This window comes from Lepidochelys kempii, chromosome 16 (genome assembly GCF_965140265.1).
Source record: "Lepidochelys kempii isolate rLepKem1 chromosome 16, rLepKem1.hap2, whole genome shotgun sequence".
Taxonomy (NCBI): Eukaryota; Metazoa; Chordata; order Testudines; family Cheloniidae; genus Lepidochelys; species Lepidochelys kempii.
Window position 1 is genome coordinate 11,003,512 of NC_133271.1, and position 13,662 is coordinate 11,017,173.

At 45.8% G+C, this 13,662-nt stretch overlaps 1 protein-coding gene across 12 annotated transcripts in view; it reads left to right on the forward strand.

The window, feature by feature from the left end:
• CACNA1B (calcium voltage-gated channel subunit alpha1 B) overlaps positions 1–10,858 on the forward strand; it is a 473,291-nt gene extending 462,433 nt beyond the window's left edge. For 11 of the 12 annotated variants that reach the window (XM_073313889.1, XM_073313878.1, XM_073313882.1 and 8 more), the window contains 3 exons: positions 3,444–3,651; positions 4,026–4,225; positions 9,549–10,858. In XM_073313889.1, coding sequence (XP_073169990.1) covers positions 3,444–3,651; positions 4,026–4,225; positions 9,549–10,088 — 948 coding nt within the window. In that variant the 3' untranslated portion in view covers positions 10,089–10,858. The remainder of the gene's footprint in view (positions 1–3,443; positions 3,652–4,025; positions 4,226–9,548) is intronic. The other variant, XM_073313887.1, reaches the window with a different exon arrangement.
• Positions 10,859–13,662: the final 2,804 nt, after the last annotated feature.

Consider the following 13,662-nt stretch of genomic DNA (forward strand, 5'->3'; position numbering starts at 1 on the left):
ATCACTCCTGAAAAGCTATACAGAGAGTTGGTTGTGGAAAGCAAATGCAGCCATGAGTGAAGAGTGTCCCTCAGTCACTGAGAATTTAGGGTAGGTTGTCCATTTAGAAAATACTTTCCTCGTGGATTGTATTTCGGTTACTGTCCCCACTGTGTGTCTCATCTACTGCTCACCACTACAAACCTTCACCACTCACCAGAGCCATCTTCCTACCTGGGCAGCGAGTGTGTTAGCCTTCCCACCAATTCCCGTCCCTTTAGACTCGTGACTCAGAATACTCCAAGGTTGCAGCCAGAACTGCCCTGCTCCTCCAACAGGCTGCAACATCCCAGCACCCTGGAGAGAGTCCTCTTGGGCATCTCTGAATCCCCGGTGCCCAGTCGGTGCCGTCCCAGTGCTTGTGTGTCTGTGAGAGCCCTGCCCCCAGCAGCAATGTTCCACCTGTGAAACTGACGGGAAGGATCAAGGTTTGAGTGAGTTGCTGGGAAGAAAGAATGTGGGGGTTAAAAACTCTGCTCAGATTGCTCCCTTGCATGTGAGATAAGAAACCCCATCACTGACACTACCCACTAGGAAATGAATGGTGTCTTTAAATTAAAAAAAAAAGGAGTACTTGTGGCACCTTAGAGACTAACCAATTTAGCTCACGAAAGCTCATGCTCAAATAAATTGGTTAGTCTCTAAGGTGCCACAAGTCCTCCTTTTCTTTTTGCGAATACAGACTAACACGGCTGTTACTCTGAAACCTTTAAATTAAAAATAATTGCATACCAGCTACCCTAATAATGTGCAAATATCAGGGGGCAGCAGACACTCAAACTCCAGTGTAAGCTAACAAAGTAGCACTACCAGTTAAAAAATAACAACCAGAACAACCCCACAAGGGAGTAGATAGAAAGGTTAAAAAGAACAAAGTTAATGCTTTGCTAGAGCTGTCATTTTAGGCGCACACAGGGGGAGGGAGCATTCTGTCACGCATATGACCAAAGGGACAGAGAGAAATCCCGAGTCCACATCCATGAGACTTGAGATTGCTGTGCGTAGAAGTCTCATCTCTACCAAGTTCCTTTTGCGTAATCAATAAACACAGTGGAGCCTCTAGAGGGTGGCCAGCATGCTGGCATGTCCATAAAGCAGGGCCACAGAAGAGCTGGAGACAAGCAAAGTGAAAGGAAAGGAAAGAAAAGAAAAACAGATTCTTGTCATTTATGGAGCTTTATCAATGGTTGCTGGGCAGGAGACAGGTCTCACGCTGAGCTAGTAGCAGTCAGGATAATGCAAGCAAAGACCATGGCAATGTTGAGAGAGACCAAAACTCAAAGCACACTGCTACCCCTCTCAATGACCTCAGCCCCTGCCCCAGAGCACTACTCAGTACATGTCCTACCGCGGTGCTAAGGGCTCAAGTTCCATTAGAGTTTCAAGAGGATTTCCACATTGGTTCTTTATGAAACCAAGAAGTCTGTCTCGTTAGGCCCTCCCAGCATACAGAGTGGTCCTCTTCTCACCGGTCTCCCCTTCAGCCACAAGGTGCCATAAGGACTTCTCGTTGTTTTTGCTGGTACAGACTAACACGGCTACCCCTCTGACACCATTCAGCCTCCTTGTGGCTCTGAACCTGCATCATGATGGATCTGCCTTTTCTCCTGCAGCACCTTGGCTACAGGTGAAATGTTCTGGAGCGGGGAGCTGCTGTTCTTAGAAAGGCAGGGCTGGGGACATGGTGGCAGTGGGGGGAGGGGGAGGAGAGTGTAATGAAGTCTCCATTGTCTATTGGCAACCCTATATTGCACTTGTGAGACACTTGGAAAGAATATTCTTAATGCTTGGATTGTAAAGGGGGAGGTCACAGAGACCAGGTCTGGCACTGGCATAGGGACAAGGCTTAACATTGCCTGCAGCAAACATGGATTTGATGCAAAGTTCTTGTCATTTGTTCCCAAGCTGGACCCCGCAGCCCTAGCCCCGCTGCTTCCTCCGGGAGGCTGCACCCGGGATCGTGTACCACCTCCCCGCCACATCCCGGGCTTGGCGGGGGCTGTGCGCCTAAGCCTTGTGACGTCCCGGGCTTGGTGGGACTGCACCCGGGGCCATGCGCCCCAGCCCTGTGGCTTCCATCGGTGGCTGCAGCCAGGCCGTGTGCACCAGCCCGCAGTGTCCCAGCACTGAGTCCTAGCACAGCTTCCCAGGGCTGTGTGCCCACCCCGTGGCCAGGGCTTGGCAGGGGCTGCAGTGGGGGCTGCACACCCCTGTCCCGCAGCTGGGCCAACGGACTAAGTGAAAGTCCTGAGCCAAAGTCTCCTCCATTAGTGATTTTCATGAGAAATCAGTGGGCTTGCACCAGCCTTATTGAGAGGAGAATTTGGCTCACTAGTTTTAACTTTTTGTTGCAGTTTATTCCCCAGGGAAAGTGGGATATGATAGAGGACGTGTTAGTTACCATTCTACATAATGCAAGAACAAGGGCTTACCCCATGAAATCAATAGGCAGCAGGTTTAAAACAAACATAAAAAAGTACTTCTTCACACAACACGCAGTCAACTGTGGAAGTTGTTGCCAGGGGATGTTGTGGAGGCCAAAAGTATAACTTGGTTCAAAAAAGAATGAGTTAAGTTCATGGAGGACAGGTCCCGCAGTGGCTATTAGCCAAGATGGTCAAGGACGCAACCCCATGCTCTGCGTGTCCCTAAACCTCTGACTGCCAGAAGCTGGGACTGGATAACAAGGGATGGATCACTGAATAATTGCCCTGTTCTGTTCATTCCCTCTGAAGAATCTGTCACCAGCCACTGTTGTAAAACAGGCTACTGGGCTAGATGGACCATTCGTCTACCCATTATAGTCATTCTTATGTTCTTACGGAGGCCAACTCACGTATTTGAACTCATACAGAGCAAGTGGCTTCGCCAAGGCCTGAAGTAACAGATTCTTTTAGTCCCAGTCGTTTGCTACAGCCGCTGGACAGCATGGCCTGTCTTTCTGCCCCACTTACACATCATTGTGTGTGCCTGCTTATTTCTTTGGTATTGCACTGGGAATGTTGCAGTTTCTGGAATTGCACTGGGTGAAAAAAACATTGGCGTATTATCTTTGCGAAACATTTAGATGTCATGCCTGCCCTGTGATCCTGCTTAGTCCTTCTTGATGACTCACATGAACACTGATGTTAAATGATGTGCATTCATCTATGGATTGTGTTGTCACACAATTCACAGTAAAGCCCAATTCAGGTATCGCCGACTACATTCGTTCCACAAATTTAGCACTAAATGTTTTATTGTGCAACCGCTTCTGTCCTTTCTCGTTCTGTTTGATTAACCTTCTCTGTCTCCCCCCCTCCCCCACCCCGAAAAACGCTCCCATTCTGGAAGACACCCAATTAACTGCAGTGTGATCTCTGCCCTCTCCCACCTGCTCCCCCTTCCCTCCCTATGCTTTGCAGACCATCCCAGACACCAGCCCCATGAAGCGCTCCATCTCCACGCTGACGCCGCAGCGTCCGCATGCCATGCACCTGTACGAGTATTCCCTGGAGCGCATGCCCCCGGACCAGGCTCATCACCACCATCACCATCGTTGCCATCGACGGAAAGACAAGAAGCAGAAGTTGTTGGACAGGTCACCCAACCAGTTGGCCGATGGGGATGCCGGTAAAGGCTTTTCCTCATTGTCGTCTCTCGTTCACACCACAGAACTGCGATGATCCTCCCAAACCGCCATTCTGCATGCGTTAGGATGAGGGGATGGGGACTTGGGAGAGAGAATGGTGCCCCAGCTCAGTTAGCTTCCTTGAGGCTTTTCCCCGTGGAACAAGGGGAAAGGGGGGGCCTTTATGGCGGGTTTCTCCCACTGCGAGTAATGGTGCCCAGCAGGGAGGCTTACATTATGTGTGCGGGGGGAGTCCCATGTGAGAGGACCCACATGGGACCCCCAGAGTTCTTGAACTTGCTCAGCCCCAAGTTGAATGTTTCTATGGTTATTGCAGCCCCAACCCATTACTTTTAAATTTTGGCGGCACATCCAGGTGAGGTGTCTTCCAAGGATAAGAAGCAGGAACGAGGCAGGTCCCAAGAGAGAAAGCTGCACTCCTCCTCTTCCTCTGAAAAACAGCGCTTCTACTCCTGCGACCGCTACGGGAGCCGGGACCGTTCTCAGCCCAAATCAGCTGATCACAGCAGGCCCACCTCGCCCAATGGGGGGCTGGAGCCAGGCCCCCACAGACAGGTGAGGAGATTCAAGGCGGGAGGAGGCCTGAAATCTTCAGTGGGTGCACCCAGGTTAAAAAAAAAATCCGGGTTGGGGGCTGGCTGGGCAATAAGAGATGGAGCCTGGTGCAGAGGGTTGTTGCCATCTGACAGCTCTTTGGAGGTCTTCTGCAAAATGAATTGATGGTCTCAGGCCAGTTCCTACCGAACAGGGGTCCATACCTCAGAATCCACCCTCCCAGTTGGCACCCTTGTTGGCAGTGTCAGGAAAGAGGCCAAGGACTAAGTGGGGCCTGCAATCTGAACTACCTTCTCACGTCTCCTGGGGCAACTGCCCCACCAGGTCGAAGCCCAGGCCAGCTGGCAGGGCAGAATGGGAAGGTTGCACTGCTGATTTTTGTGCTCTCTCTCTCCAGGAGATAGAGATATTAACCCAGCACCTATTGCCGCACTTGGCATAGAGCCAGAAACCACTCCTGGGCGTTATACAGAAATGGAGTTGTACTAACCACCTAAATCCAGACCACCAGAATACAAGCAAGTACAGTCCAGTGCAGAGAGAGGGAACCCAGAGAACTAAATCCTGCCCTCAGTTACACCTGTGCAACCACTGACTTCAACAGGGGCGACTGAGGGCAGAAGATGGCCTCCAGCATGGTCCCATCTTTGCAGCTGGCAAATTGCATGGAATAGGGGCATTTTCAGCAGCATTCTGAAACAGGAGCTAGGACGGTGCTAAATCCACCCACAAACACATCAACTGTACTGGAGTGGGGAATCAGCTAACATAATGCAAGAAAAAAAGTAGACCTTGGATGGAAGTTGAGGGTGCTCAGCACCTTGCCAGAGTGAGCCCTAAGTGGGTCTCAGAACACAGTCTAGCTCTAGTTCGAGGGAGGAGAAAGTTGTGACCACCCTTAGAAATCTGCCTAGAGCTGCAGTCTGAGTGTGACTGACAGGCCATCTCAGGAGGGCTGACTCGTACTGTCATCTGAACAGACACACATCCCCACAGCAGCGTCACTTGATAAATGGATAGCTCCGAGGGAAGGAAAGCCGGCTGCATTTGCTGTGTGGGTTAGAGACCATGGGATAAAAGTAAGGAAGGTTGAAAAAGAAGCAGAGTCTCTATAATAACTAGTGCCACCCCCAAGATAACAGATCTTTCGCCTTGTTCTGAGCATTCCTCTCTCCTGATGCATTGTACTTTCACGATTCCTAGGAGTAAAACAGTTTATAATCCCGGAGTCTGGGTGTGGACGGTAACTGAATGCTTAATGCCTCGTTCGTCCCCAACGCATTGCTTTGCAACACACACTGGCATACTTAAGGTATAGCATATGCTCTGTAAAATCATTTACTTCTTGGCCTTTTGGCTGAGACCAAGTGTCACAGGGTGCTTCTCAGGCTCCCCTGTGAGCAGTTCTACCCCGCTTTTTTTCATGGTCTCCAAGTCACCACCACCCACGGTCTGTTTTTTTTTAACCTATGTTCCTTTAATCCTCAGTTTCCCAACACGGCAAGACGTAGCATAGGTATACAGCAGGAGGAGCCTTTCACACAGCACACCCTCTGAACTCCTCCCCCTTTACATCCTGTTCCTCCCAAATATGTATCCTCCCCTTTGCTAAGCCAATTACCTCATTAGCTCTGCAATTGCCACCAAGTGGCAGTAATCCCCCTCTTCCTCACCAAGTAACAAGTTGCTTGGTTCCAGTTAAGCCCACAGACTTCTCTGTACTGTAGAAATCTCAGTGATCAGGTGCTCCAGCCAGTCATGCCACGGGAAATATCTGTTTGGTGTCTGACACATTCAGGCCCTGCTCAGGCACAGGGGTGGATTCAGTGATCAACTAAGTCTTTTCAATCTCCAGCTACTACGATCCTATTTCATACTCAGCTGCTCTGCAGATGAATTTTCTTTCTGATCCTGCTGTTCCTCCTTGAGAGAAGGGAAGAAGATGATTACTTCTGTTGTTGTTAGTGGGGTAGCTGGACCTCTCCTCTTCTACGTGTATATACTAGCGCATTAAATGCAATGCACACTTTAATTATAAAACAAAGAGGTTCCCCTAAGTTAATAATCCTTCAGTGTTGGAGCTCCAATGACATCTTATTACCCCATCCCCACTACTCCGTTGATTGTTTGTTAGCTCAGTGTGTCTCTTTAAAAACAAATGCCAGAGTTGATTTAGGAAGGACGGGTGAAGAATGTCATTCCAATGTCCATGTATGTTCTCCCTACAGGATAGCATTAAAAAGGCCCCCCAAGCGATGCATGTCAGTTGACTCACACGGGACCTGTTAATATGTCCCTTTGGTCACACACAGATTTTTTTTTTTAAATAAACAGTGCAGTCAGTATAGACTCAGCTCCACCCTAATGAGCTCAGGATGTTTGCCCTGATGAGGGGCCTGTGAGAAGCTCGGTTGGGCTGGTTTCTGCGTTGTTGTAACCTACCTGTTAACGCTCAAGGGTCTTCTTCTTTTTCTTCTACTTCTTCTATTTCTATGTGTTAGCTCTTCCCTTCCCTTGGGGACACTACCTTTAACCAGGAGCCAGGCCTGGCTTAGCAAATTTTGCCAGGGAAGCACTTTGTCTAAACACCTCAAAAAGTATCTGATTTCTGGCCCTCCCTGCTTCAAAATAAAATAAAATAAATTAGCTGACTCCTATTCCCCTCACTCTCCCCTGACTCAACATTAATGGAATGAACAACGCAATCTCTGTTTGCCCAAGTCTGCTAGTTTGAAGGTCACTTGAGCAGTACACAGTATTTGTCCTGATGTTGGCTAGCTCCGGCAGACTGGGTCCCAGAAGCCACCGCTGCTTCTGGAGGTGGTGATGTTGACTGTAATTTGGCATCTCAGGAACCACTCTGCCTCCGTTCTCCCTCTGTGGCAAGAGAGAACAACTTTTCTCCATCTTTTTTATGGCAGCCTTTCAAGTATTTGAAGACTGCTATCATGTCCCCTCGTAATCTCCTCTTTTCCAAACCAAACATACCCAGTTCCTTCAGCCTTTGTTCATATGACTTGCATTCCATCCCTCTGATCATCTGTGTCGCTCGCCTCTGGATTCTTTAATGTGTAGAAAGGATGTGGAGAAACTAGAGTGACCAAAACTAGACACAGTACTCCAGCTGAGGCCCAACCAGCGCCGAGTAGAGCAATACAATCACCCTCCGAGACTTGCATGCTATGCCTCTGTTAATGCAACCTGAAATTGCATTTGCTTCTTTTGCAACAGCATTGCATTGTTGACTCATGTTGAGGTTGTGATCCACCACAACTTCCAGATCCTTCTCAGCAGTGCTGTCACCAAACCAGTTATCCCCCATTCTGTATTTGTGCATTTGGTTTTTCTTCCCTCAGTGTAGCACCTCACATTTGTCTTTGTTGAATTTTGTGGTCTGTAGCCCAGTTCTCCAATTTATCAAGATCCCTCTGAATTTTAGCTCTGTCCTCCAAAGTGTTGGCAACCGTTCCTAGCTTTATCTCACCTGCACATTTGATCAGTACACTCTCTATTCCTACATCCAAGTCATTAACAAAGATGTCAAACAACACCCGGCCCAGAACAGATCCCCGTGGAACACCACTTGAGATCTCCCTCCAATCTGACATCATTCCATTAATAGTTACTTTTTGTTTGTGGTTGTTTAACCAATTGTGTATCCACTTAATAGTAGTTTCGCCAAACCCATATTTATCCAGCTTACTTATCAGAATGTCGTGTGGGACTGTGTCAAAAGCCTTGCTGAAGTCCAGATATATTATGTCCACCGCATTCCCCCTGTCCACCAAACTAGTTACCCTGTCAAAGAAGGAAATCAAGTTGGTTTGGCATGATGTGTTCTTAGTAAATCCATGTTGGCTGCTAGTGATCACCCCTTCATCCTCCAAGTATTCGCAAATTGAAGGTTTTATACATTGCTCTAGTTCTTTCCAGGTATCAAAGTCAGGCTGATTGGTTTATAGTTCCCCCGCTCCTCCTTTTCCCCCTTTTTAAAGATGGGCACTGCATTAGCCCTTTTCCAGTCTTCCAGGACCTCTCCTGTCATCCAAGAGTTTGTAAATATTATTGCCAGTGGGTGGCTCCGAGATTTCTTCAGATAATTCCTTCAGTACCCTGGGATGAATAGCATCAGGCCCTGCTGAGTTGAATTCATTAAAATTGGTCAGAAGTTCTCTGATGTGTTCTTTACTTATCCTGATCTGCATCCCTTCCCCTTTATTGTCTATGGTAGCTTCGCTATATATAAGACTAAAGCTGCTATCTTCCACTACCACTCAATCCACCTACAAAAATGTAATGGAAAAAATGTGTATGGCAGAACAAGAACTGGAATGACCTGATTATATATATATATATAATAAACTAAGAGCTTCATTTCCAAAGTTAAGGGTGCTGTCAGGTTGTTTCAACCAAACAAGAAATAAATGTTTGTAAAAATACTTCAGAAAATTCATATTCTTGCAAATAAACAGCAACACAAGGGCCTGACTCTCCTCTTCCTCACACCAATTTTACGCTAGCATAACTCTGCTGATTTCTACAAAGTGACTCAGGGTCTGTAAGAGCATAATTTCACCAACAATGTGAAACTGACCTGTGTACTCTGCCATCCAACTTGAGACCCCAAAAAGTAAACGCACAGCATAAATAGTGAAAAGTAAATAGATTTTTAAGTGTTCTCTTTAATGATCCCAGTTGTTTTAGAGTCAAGCTGGTCAAAACATTTTCATCTTTTTGTGTGCGTGTGTGATGAAAAATGGCTTTTTTAATTCAACAGAAATATGCATCGCACTACGAAAAATCCAAAATATTTTCAGTTTTCAACAGAAAATCAAAACATTGACAATATTCAGTTGTCAAAAACCTGAAAAAGACTGCAAAATGTTAAAAAAAAATATGAAAGATTTTAGGGGGTTTTTTCCAATTTGTTTTGCGGAAAATAATAAACCTTTTCCTACTGAATAGCTCAGGTAAGGAGCTGGGAAAGAATATGATTGGTTTGTATGCCTTTTCTCTGACAATGTCCCTTTCTGTTGGAGCCGTCTGCTGGTTTGCGTCCTACTAACGCTCTGATTGTTTCTGTTCCGATTATCGCTCACGGCACTTTTCCAGCTCTTTACATCTCTGTTTTAATTGCTTCTCTATAACCTCCTTCCCCTGACTGTGCTTGTCTAAACTCTCTTTTTTTCGTTTTTTTTCTCTCCTCTTGTGATTTGTCTCTCCCTCCTGTCGCTTGTCCTTCTGTTTTTTACCCGCGTGCCTTTGTGTCTGTCTGGTGTTTCCTTTTTTATTTTTGATTTGCTGTGTTCCAATTTTCATGTAGGGTAGTGGTTCAGTTAATGGGAGCCCCTTGCTGTCGACATCTGGTGCTAGCACCCCGTGCCGTGGGCGGAGGCAGCTCCCGCAGACTCCGCTGACCCCCCGCCCCAGCATCACTTACAAGACCGCCAACTCCTCACCCGTGCACTTCACCAGTTTCCAAACCAGCCTGCCCACCTTCTCCCCGGGACGCCTGAGCCGAGGTTTGTCTGAGCATAATGCGTTACTGCATGGGGACTCTCAGAGCCACTCTCGCTCCCCGGTGGCCCGCATTGGTTCTGACCCCTACCTTGGACACCGCGACGACAGTGACAGCCCGTACCGTGTCGTGCCCGAGGACACGCTCACCTTTGAGGAGGCTGTCGCCACCAATTCAGGAAGGTCCTCAAGGACTTCTTATGTCTCATCCTTGACTTCCCAGTCTCACCAAATCCGCAGGGTTCCCAACGGCTACCACTACACATTGGGCCTCAGCACAGGCCCTGGGACATGCGCCAGAGCACGTGGCTATTACCATGAAGCCGATGAGGACGACTGGTGCTAGCACAAAGGCAAAGCCCTTGCCGGTGTACGCGTTTGGAATCGATGAGTTTTATCATCTGGATGGCTGTGTGCTCAGACACACATGATGACCGGGGTCACGGGGGCGGGGGGTGGGGGGGAGAAGAAACAGCCGCTGGCGAGAACTACTCCAAACCCGACGCCATCTGAGACGCTCGTTCAGCCTCTGTCTTTTCTTTCTATCTTCTTTTTTCCCCCCTTTTGCACTAGACAAAATAAATATAATTGAAGATCATTATTGTGGAGGGGGAGTGCTTTCTCTCTCTCTCTCTCTCTCACCTGCCTACTGCCTTGTCTAGTTAAATGACATATACCAGATGCCAAATCTGCAATGTATGCACAGAGCTGTGCGAAGGTCTGAACTTTTACAGCAGAAAAAGGACTGTCGATCCATAGCTTTTGTTGGGTGGTGGTTTGTTTAATTTCCCGGTCAGAGAGGGGGCCAGGGATGGATATTGACACTCTTGTACAAAATCGAACCTGTATTTTATCTCATTCAAACATTAAGAGGAAGAGAGCTGCCTAATGCACTGGGAAAGGAGAAACCCAGATCAGAACCGGGGACAATCCTTTGATTCAGTGTTCAACAATGGCAGTCATTTTCAATGGAGCCAGTAACAAACCTTCAGGCTGATAAAGCACTGTGTCGTCCGTGACTCTCTGCTTCGACACGCTGCTCTGTGGATTTATTTTATTTTTCCACATCAAGTCCTTCACACTGACACCCAATAAAGCTACTTTGTAAGGACTGTTTCCTTGCTGCTGGGACTTTCGTTTCTGTCTCCCCCATCTCCTATCAACTGCAACATGCCCTCAGTGTTTTGTCTTGTTTACAATATAAGCTTGATTTAGCAAAAAAAAAAAAAAAAAAGAAAAAAAAAGAAAAGAAAAGAAAAAGAGCGGGTAGTGGAAAGGAGAAAAGGAATTGGTTTTATATCAAGCTATTAGATAGAACTTTAACTTTTCATTGTGTGCATTTTTGTAAATTGTACAGTAAAAAAAGAAAAAACAAGAAAAAAAAACTTTATTTAGAGAATTAGTCCAGTTGTCATTCCAGGTCCCACTGTTTCTATTGAATGCTCCAGTTGTTCACTACTAAGTGCCTAGCCTTTGAAATCTCTCACAGCGATGATGCTCCCTCTTGCTTCAACGCATCAGAACTTGAGAAAGTGGCGGGTGGGGGGGGAGGAAGGGAGAGGAAGAGCCTGTAAGATCTGTTTAGTCTCAGATATCTACTGTGCATACAATGCCACATGTATGTTTCTTGAACAGTGTTTTCAAGTAGCCAGGTTGGAAACTTCAAAGGGGAGGGTAAAAATATTTTTTAAATAATTTTGTTAAGGAGCGGGAGGAGAATGATCAGGGCAAATAAAATCGGCCTTTTCTCGTTGAATAGAATTTCAGATCCTGCAGGAGAAATGCAGGTAAAAGTAACAGCATCAGCAGCAATGCTTTTAAAGAAAAAAAAAAAAAAAAAAGACTTTCACATTGCATGTCTAGTCTTAACTTGGTTGTGAAAGCTCTGGCGTTTCATGGTGCATAGTTCGTGTCGAGGGCGGTTGGAGAGAGCCTTGTTATTATTGCCTGTTGAAAAAAAAAAATCTGACTCTCAGGGATGAGATTTCTGTATTTTTATGTTAGATCATTTCCTTTTTGTGCGTGAGTGCGGATTTCTGTGTTTGGAGTCTGGGGAGAAGACAATGACAAGAAGGCGGGGGAAAGTGTTAAAGAAAAAGATTGACAGACCTTCCATTGATGGGCTGGAAGAACTGCTATGTGGCCATTGTTGGACGTGCTGCAGTCAGGGGTTTGACATGGCACGTTGGGAAAAGGGTGAGGGAGGAGGAGAAGGAAAACCCAGCAATGCCAAACAACAAAAGAGGCGTTGGTCAGAATGCTGGCAGGGAGTAGGCCTGAGATAGTGACCAAGCCATAGGACACTAAGACTGTAGAATGAGCAGGTACTTGGGAGGAGCAGCAATCCTGATGGGCCCGGTTTTGTTTTGTAGCTAGGTTAGCAGGGGTATCACACGCTTTAGAAAATGGCTCAGAAGGCATCTATCACTATCGGAAAAGTCTACGAAGGGGAGCAGGACAGGTGTCGGGTGGTTGTCCACATCTCCTCTAACCTTTACGTTGAGAAAAATTGAACCTTGTTTTGTTTTAGGAGCTTTGGCCAATCTCATCCCTGGATTCTGCTAAAAGATAACCAACTCATCTCTATTATATCTCCATATATCTGTGCACTTTGAGGAAAGGAAGTGCTTTAGCCAAGAGGTACATTATGGATAATGGATATCATTTTTAATTGTAGGGCTATGCAACAAGATGACACTTAAGGAAACAAATCAAAACAAAACAAACAAAAAGACCTTCATCCCTTCTGTAGCTTAACCTGCTGGATTTCCCTGTTTCAGGCTTCAGCATGATTGTGACCAAATGTTTTATACATTTTCCTTGTATGAAGGCACAAACACTTTCTTTGAAATTTTAAAGAAAACATTACTATTTTACTCCAAGAAGTAAAGGAGGAAAAAAACAGTATGGCTGATCAGTGCATGCAACCATTGTACCCACATTGGAAAGTGAAAGGGAATGTTCTCTCTGTATTAATTTATTTTGTCTTTTCCTCCGCCCCGCCTTTCCCTTTCCTGCATCATTTTAGATATTAAAAGCCACAATCTCATATAAATAAGATGGCTGGAATCTCACAGAAATAGATGGCATTGGATCATTTAAATTCTTATATAGTATAGACCACGAAGAAGAACATTGTTGAATACTTCCCACTCTTCTCTCGGGGGGGGGGGGGGGTCTCCAAATGACAGTGACAGAAGAACCTAACCACAGTTGTTCATAGCCCTATTTGCATATTTTTACAGCCTGTGCGCTGTCTCTTAAACACACCCACAATATTTCCCAGAATTCTCATAGTGAGTTGCCAAACTTGAATTGCACCAACCAGTTTTCTGCATCCAGAACCAGTCTCGTAGTGGCTGTACTTTGAATAAGTAATGTTTGCATGTAAAATATATACATATATATATATATATATATATAAAGTATGTGCATGGAAAATGTTTATCTTCGTACTTTTTTGATACAATGTATTCATCAGTTGTTAATTTTTAATTATATTTGATATAAATTGGGGGTTTGTTGCAAAACTTTATATTTAAAAAACAGTGTTAAAAATTATAAAAGTTCCAACCATGCAACACAACTGGAACTTTACACAAAAAAAAAGAGAAAAAAAAAGATTCTGTGATTGCCTAGTTTGCTGCCTGAGTAATATTTATCAGCCAAACTTTGAATTCTGCAGTTGTTTCTACAATTACATTTTGTATGAAGCAAAGTCCTTGAATTAAAATAAAAACTTAGCAAAAAACGTACCGCTCCACAGGTGGTGTGTGCAGTGTGCATGATGAATGGGAGACTGGTATCCCGAGAGCATTGCTCCTTCTAATGTTCTCACTAGGGAAGAGCTGTTACTATGAAATTTGCCTTTTCAATATGAGGAGTCCAAGATGCCGGTTACCACTGGTGGAATTTCATAG